The sequence below is a fragment of the Struthio camelus genome, chromosome 17 (genome assembly GCF_040807025.1).
Source record: "Struthio camelus isolate bStrCam1 chromosome 17, bStrCam1.hap1, whole genome shotgun sequence".
NCBI classification, from domain to species: Eukaryota; Metazoa; Chordata; class Aves; order Struthioniformes; family Struthionidae; genus Struthio; species Struthio camelus.
Genome location: NC_090958.1, coordinates 9,035,648 through 9,046,564, shown reverse-complemented (window position 1 = coordinate 9,046,564; position 10,917 = coordinate 9,035,648). Strand labels below are relative to the sequence as shown.

Below are 10,917 nucleotides of genomic sequence, written 5' to 3'. Positions count from 1 at the left end.
AAGATCAGTTACTAAGACCTTCATGTTTTAAGGATTTCATAAACATGTCCAGAGCTCAACAACATCCTGGAACACTCACTCTTGATCTTTGTCTCAAGAGTCTAACTTTGCTAAGTTTATCTACTGGGAGATACTAGTCCATACCGGTAGGCAAACACCCACTTCTTGCAACGCATAGGTGCAGAACACTTGGTTGTTTCGTATCAGATATGGATTTCTATGAGGTCATTAATTGCCTGATTCATGGCAGCTCACCTTCAAACTAGAGAAGCTGCAGCATGCCCTTTCTTAGAGGTTTCATTCCCTCGGTCTCTTTGGTACTTTAAGCCTGCAGTCTGACATGGTAAGAGGCAAACTGAAAAAAAACAAGCTTGTTCTGGATAATTCGCTACTTTTTTACTCATAGCTTCATGAAAGGAGGGAACAAAGGAGAGAAATCTCAGCAGAGCCTCTCATGCAAACTCTCGCAGTCCCTTTTGAAAGTATGAACTGTGCAGGCAAGAAAAAAGGGGTGACTCCATATTTATTTATTTATTTTAGTTGTGCTCAGAGTTTTACAGGTAGCATCTGTCTTCCCTTTAGACCTTCTCAACAGAAATATAGATACGTAAAAAAGTTTGAAGCCACTTTTCCAGCTATACACTCATCTCCAATGATCAACTTTTGAAGTGAAAAGCAGAAAAATCCTTTGTTAAAAGAAAGAGTGGTGAGTTTGTGAAGGCTTATCCCAGTCTAGCGTTGGGGTTCCTGCTATGGCACAGACCTATTAGTTTGTAACTTAGAAGACCCAATCCCCAAAGCCCTCTAATTCTCATTTACTCAACAGGAATCAAATCTCTTCTCTAGCAGCGATGAGGACATTCCCAGTAGGTGAAGCTGTGCAAGGGAAACACTTCCTGCAGCTTAGGTGAGCTGGACCTTCTTCAGAAACACTGGATACCAAGTTTGATTACCTGGGATGGAGACGAGGCAGGGAACAAAGGCAGAACAGACTCTTCAGGTAGGTAATGCATGTCCTTGTAGACATGCCTTTCTTAGCACACTGCTCTGCCACGAGACACATCTGTAATGGCTGTTGAGAACATCAGTCCCAGCTTTGTCAATAGAATCACAGGTAAATTTGTTCTTATTCTTGTAAGAAGTCCCTGAGTTGCAGATCTTAAGGATCTTCCCCCAAACACATCTCAGTCTCACTAGATCACTGAAAAAAGGAGCTGAGCCAGGTCAGTAGCCTGCAGGGAAGCCACCTTTCCGAGAATCGGAGGCTGCAGCCCATCCATCATCAGTTCTGAGAATGGCCTGCACAATTGCATTGCTGCCCCCCCATGTGGTATTATGTCTTCTCTTCTTTAGTTCTTCTTCTATACCCTGGAATACAGAAGTACATGAGTATAACAGGAGAAAGAAACTGCATATGTGCTGCTTTCTGTGACCTGCATCCTCCATGGCTACCTGAGTGTTTGGTGCCTGTGTTAGGTAGGTCCCCTGAAGTTACATACTGTCCCTCCTCCTCCTGCTGCTTTCTGGGATGCTTTGCTTTGAAGAGGTGGAGTTGAGAAGAGGTGGCATTTGTGGTATTCAGTGTGGGCTACCAGTACTATCCCTGAGTCCCAGAGCATTCTGCCTCACATATTCAGATATTGACAGCCAGGAATGATGGATCCTGTTTGGGGGCAGGGCATCCTCCCCAGTGCAGGCACATATCTTAGTTATTACATTAATAAGAAGTTTATTTTATCTGGAGATAAAAGAGGATCTTCAGGATAGTTTGATGAAAAAAGTTGGCTTATCTAGGAGTGCTTTTGCTAATGACAGACATGGGATGAGATGTGTACAAAGACCACATCTGCCTCAGGTCTCTGAAATGCTTAATACCTCAGGGTGAAGTGAAGCTGCCAGCTGAGGGGAGTGGTATCCAGAGCATGGCAGATCCTGCCATCAGGTTGCAGACTGACAGACAGTTCTGTGCAGAGATCTTTACTGTGAGAATATTTTCAGGCTTGTTCTCAGCTCCCCACGTGCACCCTCCCTCGCTAGCACTGTGCCAGCTCTGCAGGATTCATCAGGAGGCTGCACAATAGGACAAGAGTTTCCTGAGGATCGCTGGATTTAGACTACTTGGGTGCTTCAGGCCCTGATGTGGTTCACTGTTTTGCAAGTCCTTTGAGCTAAACAACCTCTGGAAGAAGATAAATATTATCAGTTCCAGATGTAGCTGGCACTTGAACGCACTAGGCCTTAAAGTAGATATACGCTTTGAAGAGTTATCGTGACCCAGTGCTGGACCTGTGCCAGCTTTAATACCTCTAACCTAGAAACATTTGGCGAGGTGTCACGATTTGCTGCAAGCACAAGCCTTCCCAACACAGTCAGCCCAGCACCAGACAAAGCACATGCACACCCCAACCCCAAGCCAGACAAACCTCCTCTATTTCCTGCTCCAGCTCAGTGATACTGGGAAACAGTTGATCATGAATTCTAGGTTCTTCCACTGCTTTCTTGACATCATAACCAAACCAGAGGGAATTGATGATTGCCTAAGAGAAGTAAAACACCTTAATGTTAATTACTTACCTCCAAAGAGATCTGATCCTTGCAGCAGCAGCACAGGGAGAGATTTCTGAAGGATGTTTACTAGAGCACATAAAAAACCCTATTTCTAGTTCATGCTGCTTCCAGCTCACCCTCTCTTGGCTAAGCAAAATATAGGTACGTTGCAGCACATCACCTTGTATACACTCAGGAGGACCCCCACACGAAGAGACCAACAGTGCTTACAATTAACACAGCAAAAGGATCAGAGGCTCAAGCTATTGTGGCTAGATTTATTTTACTCTGATTAAGCTAGCGCTGGCGTCTTTAGATGCAGCAGTCACCTCAGTGCAAACACACAGCTACAGCTTCCTGCTACTGTACAACCAGTTTCCTTAAACCTAGCTCATCCTCAGTTGCTTAAATTGGGAATTGGAGCTGCTAGCAATTGAAAACAGCCTCAGGATCAAGGGCTCTGACCCCTACTTGTAGCAACTTTTGCAGAAACTGCTCTCCTGCCTCAGCCAGAGAGCAGGATCCAGCCTGGAGCTCAGAACTGCAATGTCACTAGCATTAGGGTGCAGCCACACACCAAACCCAGCAGCGCACAGAGGCTATATGCAAGGAGCAGGGGAGATGGACAGCAAGGACTGCAGGAGCATGAGACCCCATAGGTCCAGCTGGAGACCAGCCTCACAGCCCAATGCTGCTGAGCCTTCAGGGCAACAGCCAGAAAACCCAGCCTGGCCCAGCACTCAGAGGGGCTGCACCCAGCCAGGCCAGGCACTGGCATTCAAGCCATGCCCTCTGCTCAACAGTGCCAATGAATTGGTGGTGGTGAAGTGGTGCTCAAGAAGGAGACAGCTTCCTCCTACAATCACTTTTGGTTTAGCTGGGCCTTCAAGTAGGTGCCACAGCAGTTCTCAGAGAGCCTGCTGCCATCCCTGGCATAAATTCTTATGTATCTCCTCTGCATTGCTTTCATTCATATGCATACTGCTTGGGAGAGTGGTCGAGCTTCCTCTGATTTACTGCTGCAGAGGTCAAAGTAGAAATTAGTTACTGCTCCCCCCCTCATTGTCCTGAGGCAAGAAGGCTGAGCTAGATCTACTCCATGTCAGCAAGATTGTGGGACTGAGGGTCTCCTTGGGAGCAAGGCATGTAGAGAACAGGAGTCAGGACACTGTTTTGGGTAGCAGGACCTTGAGGACTTTCTACTGCAAGCTCGCGTTGGAAGTGAACTGTGTGGCAATGCATAAGGAAAAATCCTGGGATAGATAAGGAGGGAATGACATATCGATTCCCTTTGTGTTAGGGAAGAGACCATTTCTGGAGCAGGTCACATTTTAGCATCACTTTGGAAAGCTGGGAAGTTTTGAAACAGCAACAAGATTTAAAAAAAACCCAAACAAACAAACAAAAAACAAAGAATAAGCAGCCTTAGCAACCATGTCTAAAACAGGAGCACGTACTACAGCCGCTCAGCACTGAGTCCCACCAGAACAATTCACAGCATGCCCATTTCAGGTCCTTTTCAAAGTCCTTTTCCACACAGGATGGATGTGGGCATCAGCCTCCTCTTTCAGGATTAAACTGGTTTAATCACACGCACGTTCAGCTCTCAAACTGTATAAGGGGGAAGGTGGCAGTGTACCAGTTAGGAAACAGCCTCTTTAGTCAGTCATTTTGGATGGGAATGGCTCTAAACGAGTCAGAGGAGTTTGTGGAGATTCAGAGGACAGAAGTAAAAGCTAAAGTGAAGTCACAAATCTTCTCCTGCAAGTGGTAGGAAGAACCTACCAAAGGGAAAGACCTGGAGTCATTAAAAGAAGCAATTTAGCAAGAGACCTATGAAGACCATGGGGTTGGAGGGTCTAGCCCTCAGCAGGCCAGGCCAAATGCTCCCTCTCAGCTCTCAGGCCTGCAGTAGATGCTGAGGCCCAGCAGGGAGCAGTGACCATGGTCACATCACACAGACAGAGACTCTAGCCCCTTGTCCCAAATGCTGCCGCTCCCCTCCTTGTTTTGCCTCACCCCTGTTCCCGGTGTGCCCATATCATCACATACCAGTGCTGTTGCTGTGGTTATTTTTGTTCCTCCAGAAGCACCAACCACCATCCTGACCTTTTTTGTTTTATCCACCAAGATAGAGGGGCACATGGAGGACAATGGCTGTTTACCTGTTGGGGACACAGATGTGACAGAGGCTCAGCCTCCCACCAGCACCTTGCAGACTGCTGGCTCCTGCTCCGTGTCTAAACCCAGAGCCCCAGTAGCCACCTAACTCAGTTCATACAAGTCTTGCTCAGCATTCCCCCCTGTACCCACGTTCTTTTTGCTCCTGCAATGCAAAGCTTAGCTCCAGGCCTTTGTGCAGAGGTGGAAGGTGCCTGCCTTCTACATCCTGGCTGGGACTGTCTCTGATGCAGTTGCCTCCCCTCCACCATGGGACTGCCCTTCCTGTCCTTTCAGTTCCCTGCCCCTAGCCAAAGCACAGTGTGCAGGAGGTGGCAGAACCCCCAGCCCATGTCAGCAGCAACAAAATCAGTCTGCAGGTAGAGCGGGCTTGGTGCTCAAGTAGGGTACACAAATGGTCTATTCAGAGCTGCCCTACAAGCAGGGAGAAGGATGGACAGTGCCATCTAACACTTTGCAGTCAGCTTCTCCTGCTTCCTCCCTCATAAGCCAGTTAAAATAAACCTCTGGTAGCCCCAAGGCTAGGAAAGGATTCAGGCTGCTGGAAAGAGGCATGTCCAGGAGTTTTTCTTTAGATGGCCTCTCCTTCAAGGCGCTCCCAGAGCAGCTGGTTGTGCACTTTCAGCAAGGATGCCAGGTGCCTTACTTTCACCCCCACCCTCTGCAGACAGCCCCAGACCTATGGCTGATCGCAGACATGCTGCAGCCTGGCTTGCAGACACCACAGCCCTAGTATGCAAGATACAGCTACAAGACTGAGTTGGGAAGGCAGTTTACAGCTACCTGGTGCTATGAAGTTTGCTGGAGAAGGAGGGATCCCAAATCCATTGATTATGTTAGGTGAGCTGAAGTCGTCCATCTCATCATTAAATATGATTCCACTGATGTTGGATCGTATATCAGAGCCAAAGCTAAACAAAACAAGTTGGTGCAAACATGTCAAAACCAGAGCAAATCCAGGATGAGCTTCAGGTGAATTACTGCAATGTGAAACCTGGGATTTGATGGGAGTAACTCTCCACTCCCTCCTGCTGTAAAGGACACTCTGTCACCATATGGGGAAAGGAAGCAGTTTTTACCCTGAGCACTGGCTACACAAAGAGGAAAGGCAGCCCAGACCCCTGCTGTATAGCTCCCCTGCAAGGGCCCCAAGGGGAAAAAACAGCAGAGCAGCCAAATACAATTAATTCCCCTTGTAAGTGGGAAGTGCTGCACTCCATTTAGAGGCAGCATAGCTCAAAGGCTGGGACATTTTGGGAATGACTGGGGTTTTGCCCAGATGTGTCAAACAGGAGAAATTTACTATGAACAGAAGGAAAAGCCTTTATTCCACACCCCACCCCACCCCCAGCTTCAGGCCATACACACAGAACAAAGCTCTTCCTGACAACACTCAAAACCAAACACTGCACTTCCAGGCCAGCTGTATTAGCTCAAGTTTCTTCCAGATGCCTGGGAAATCAGAGCCTGCAGTGAAAGCACCCTTATGAGACGATCCAGATGCTGTGGACATTTCCTCGGTGGGTGAACCCAAAATGAGAGAGGACCCTAGTTCACATATCTTGGCCTCTGACCCAACCACACGGGACTCAGCGTTAAGAACTGACCTGCAAGCTCAGCAGGAGAAGTGCCCATCAGCAGTGCTACCCATCATTGCCCCACTATGGAGATGCCAGTTCACTGATGTTTTATACCAACCACAGAACCACTAGGAAGACAGCAGAGGCCTACACGGAAGTAACGTCTGAGCTCATACTATTGGTTGATGGTGCTGGTGGCGGACACAGCACTGCCGTCATCGGCCACAACGGAGAGGTGGGATGTACCAGCATCAGCTGCAGTGTGATACACTGGCTCATAGTAGTCAATTGGATGGGAGGTGTTGTCTGTGATTTTCCTCCGGAGACTATCCGCATAGAACTCAGATGTCATGTTTTTGATCACCTGTCAGAGAAATCCAATGCAGTTACTCGGCAAATTAAGTGTAAGAGACATGTAGTTACAAGGCCGATATCCAACACTTCAGACCACAGAAGAGTGGCAAGTCCCAGCAATGAGGCTATAGTTTTCCAATGAGAGTTTTCCTCCTTCTTGAAAGGCGGACATGTTACCAAAGAGCATTTTAAGCAGTCATAGAAGAAGCTATTACAATGCATCCCCTTTGTGTGGGAAGTTAATCGACATCCATTATTGTAGATCTATGAAAAGCTATCCTCAACACTGCAGTAAGGTGTACGCAAACAGTATTACACTCGCTTCAAAGATGAGAGAAGAGGAATAAGGTTGAGAGGATTAGATCCAGGCAAGTCCTGACAATTGCTCTGTAGGTTGCAAGTTTATGTCCACCAAGCAAGGCTGTGCTCAGATCCTGCTGCTTTTGGAGAGTCAGAGAAATAAGAGCACAAGAGTCAGGAGAAATAGAGTTCCTGCCTCAGCCCTTCACATCTGTTTGTCCATTTACTACAAGCAGGACTACGTTCAGAGAGCCACAAGGGTGCTATGAGTAGCATCTAGTGTATGAGGCTTCCAACACTTAAAACAGGGAAGGTTAGCCCTACATACACATGAAGGCTCCTGGGAAATTGAGGATTTTGCTTTGCCTAAAGCAGGAAGGTTTCCTCCGTTTATATCCCTCACAGGTCAGCCATAAAGTACCTGCCATAGGACTTGGTGCTTTAATTCAAAGACACATTTCAGTGCCTGTCAACAGCAGGTAACATGGAGCATCCGTGACAATGCTTAGTCATTCACAAACTTGAAGTCATGTTCCAATCAACATTGGTACTGCAGAAGAAAAAAGCTTTTGCCAGTTACCTCATCGATGTTGGTAAATTTTGGATCTCCTAGTAATGTCCTCTGGGCATAGGCAAAGCGGAAGGCTTCCACAATGCGGTGGTAAGTCAGACCTTTCTCCTCCAGGGTTTTGATGCTGTCAACAGAGAAATTATATCCTGGCAACAGAAGACAAGCCATTGTGAACACAAATGAAGATACATGGTCAAAGGGCTGCTAATATAACTATGTCAAACAGAATCATCTTGAAGCTCATCACTACAGAGATGCAGTGACTGTAGTGTTCTAACCTCCACATGGAGAACACCGGAGCTCTGGTAGTTTTGGGCTGTGTAGGAATCACCAGCAGGATTTGCACTTGGGGAGGTGTTTTCTAAAGAAGCCTCTAGTACAAGCTAGTCTCCACCCATGCAGATACTGGGGAAGTGCCCCAATCAGGAGAATATTTTTCCCCTTCACACCAAGGACACATCCCCGAGTTTACAGCAGAAGAGGAATGTTTCCACTTCTCTGGTCCTTTCTGGGGCCTCAGACACCCATGAGGAACAGCAGTGCTGCTCTTCACCCACTGGAGCGCTATCGAAGCCCAGCTCCCGAAACAGAAAAGCAGTTGTCTTTGGAGCTCTCCAAACTCCTGCTGCCTGCAAGACGCTGCTCAGTGGTACTCTCACCTTTCAGTATGTTGAAAATGAGTGCTAGTACCGGGCCGCTTAGGGGGGCACTAGGTGTGTAGAGAATAAACTCCCCAAGGGTGATGTTTATAGGGTTTTCAATCACTGTTGCATTATAGTCCCGCAGGTCCTCCATTGTGATGATGCCCCCTAGAAGATAGAAGAAAACTATAGGTGTGCGTTTATGTGATCTCCAGTGGGAAAAGGAGATAATATTCCATCACCAGGCATCACAGCAAGGACAGGAGGGGACACAGACCAATCAAAAAAGTTGCAAGGTAAAGAGAGCAAAGATGGGTGCGCAGGAGATTAATTTATTCCCTGATAGATCCAACTAAGGCTCAGATAGCCTAAGCTTGAACTTGAGCTGATTTACAGCAGCTAAAAAAATCTGGTGATCCATTTATTTCTACAGAGGATACCAGTAGCATTAGGGAACAAAATGACTCAAAGAATTCTGTTTACAGGAGGAAGATGCAGCTTTCGGGTGCAGATGCTTTGTGCTATCCCATAAGCAGAGTAATTTGTGCCTTCCATTGCCTTTCTTATCAGAAAGGGGAAGACAGTAATTCATGACCACAAATAAAACCAGTACGTGACTTGTTCACATGAGGTTCACTGAAGCTAGCCAGTGCTAGCTAGTAAGGATAGGATACTGCCACCATCTAGTGGCATCCAGAGGTTAAACAAACTTATTACAGGAGCATGTGTTGTTTTATGTTGTTGGATTCAGGCTCTGTAGATGGCATGTATCTACTATGCTATAGCAAGTCTATGCATTTCTGGATACACTATGTTGCACAGAAATGCACAGTATACACTATCCATTTTTGACTAAATTTGAAATACATCCATTAAACCTTTAAGTGCCAACAGCTTTTCTTGGGCATCCTATTGCCACACATCTCAGAGGCAGCATTTCAGCAGGTTTGACCTGCTTCCGAGGCTTCTGCAGGTCACAGGCTCAACTCTGGATGCCGAGCTGCAGCAGTCACTTCACTCAGGCTGTTTTGGACAGTATCCTGTTTCTCACCTACACTCTGGATGTCAGCGATGATCTGTTTTGCCAGGCTTCCTGTGTAAAAGGCATCTGCTCCCTCGTTGGCTATAGTCTCATATGTATTGGCTAGCTTAGGCATCTTGACGATATCGCCCTCCTGCAGAATTTTTCCTCCTCTGCAGAACACTTCGCTAACAGAGAAAGGAGATTGAGAAGATCAGATCTGAGATGCAAGTTCAAAACTATGTGTGCCTGTATCAGCTGACACAGTATTTGACTGTTCATGCTGGAGGTTCCCTGAAGAGAAGAGGGGCTGCCTGAGCCATGCCACAGGGGTCCTGACCACATGCACTAAGACATAAAGCAAACAGCAGCTTCTGACATGGGATTCCACATTGCTCAGAATTTGCTTAGCGAAACCTGAAGGAGGGAGCATCGATCTTTATTGCCAAGGCAGGCCACCCTCCCCATCTGCCCAAGGATTTAAAAACAGCCTCAAGAGGCCTGGGAGGGGCCACAGTCCTTTAATTTGAGCAATCCAGTTCAGAGCACAGACCTTGAAGCTGTGAGGTTCAAAGCTTCCAGCAAGTCCAGGAAAATGAACTTTGATCCCTACTTGTCAGAGCATTTTGAAGTAGACATAGTTCCACCTCTAGCTCCCTCATCATGGATGTGACACTTTGGCCCTCCAGATGAAAGCGCAGGAGATAGGCCCAGGCTGTCCATCCCAATTGGGTTGCAAAACAACCTGTAGCTAGCAGAGATTTTTAAGGAATAATAAAGGATTAAGCATAATCTCCAGGAGGGCTGGACATAGACACCATGGGTTTGACTGTAAGAGGAAATGGAGGAGCATTTAAAACCCTTTATGTTCACGGTCATTGCTAGAAGAGGATGGTCAGAGGCAATATCCAGGAAGGCTGACTTCAGGATAAGAGATAACCCAGATTCCTGCAGCCTGAGAGCAGATGAGATGTACAAGGAGAGGAACATATGCTGCAATTGCCCAAAAGGCAAGTCAGATTAGCTTAGCATACTTACAGCATGAGAAGAGGCTGGGAATTCAAACACATGGCCATTTGACAAAGCTAGCCCAGCTTGTACTCAAGTTCCACCTCTGCCCAGACAAATGGACGTTAAGAGCAGAATTTATCTCCCTTTAAAAGTCAGGACTGAACTTTCCTGAAATTGGCCACATAATTTAGCAACTTCAGATAGCTGGAACAGCATCAGAAGGGTACAGTGAGTACAGACACTGGAGGGGAGGGACAGTCCTCATGGACACCACGGTACACAAACAACAGACATTCTTCACCTAGGATGAGTAAACCCAAATTTCCCTGCCCGGAACAGCAACTGCTCTACCTACCACAGTGAAGGATTGCTTTCAATTGACTCCTCTCTTGATTTGAGGGCTGCTCCAAGGCCTTTCCCGATTGGGAACCCTTCTCTTGCCAGCTTGATGCTGGGCATAAACAGGTCTTTCCACGCTAATTTGCCGTGACGTTTGTGAGCCAATTCATAGCCTCGAATTTCTCCCGGAACTGCGATGGACAGTCCTCCTGGAGCAGACAAGGGATGTGTTAGCAGACAGCAAGGAGAGAAAAACAAACAAACAATCAAAAAAAAAGTGCATACAAAAAAACGATCAACAGAGTAGGAAGTAAAGCAGGGCTTATCTATTGGCTTTGTTTTCGGCAGGGATCACTCATACTATTACCAGCT

General features: G+C 46.9%; 1 protein-coding gene across 12 annotated transcripts in view; it reads right to left on the bottom strand.

The window, feature by feature from the left end:
- Positions 1–505: 505 nt before the first annotated feature.
- GGT1 (gamma-glutamyltransferase 1) overlaps positions 506–10,917 on the bottom strand; it is a 56,107-nt gene continuing 45,695 nt past the window's right edge. For 10 of the 12 annotated variants that reach the window (XM_068910670.1, XM_068910667.1, XM_068910672.1 and 7 more), the window contains 9 exons: positions 10,562–10,754; positions 9,226–9,383; positions 8,193–8,342; positions 7,543–7,679; positions 6,485–6,672; positions 5,512–5,639; positions 4,600–4,712; positions 2,424–2,537; positions 506–1,368 (listed from right to left, as the gene is read on the bottom strand). In XM_068910670.1, coding sequence (XP_068766771.1) covers positions 1,225–1,368; positions 2,424–2,537; positions 4,600–4,712; positions 5,512–5,639; positions 6,485–6,672; positions 7,543–7,679; positions 8,193–8,342; positions 9,226–9,383; positions 10,562–10,754 — 1,325 coding nt within the window. In that variant the 3' untranslated portion in view covers positions 506–1,224. Of the gene's footprint in view, positions 2,180–2,423; positions 2,538–4,599; positions 4,713–5,511; positions 5,640–6,484; positions 6,673–7,542; positions 7,680–8,192; positions 8,343–9,225; positions 9,384–10,561; positions 10,755–10,917 lie in introns of all 12 variants that reach the window. The other 2 variants (XM_068910668.1, XM_068910675.1) reach the window with 2 other exon arrangements.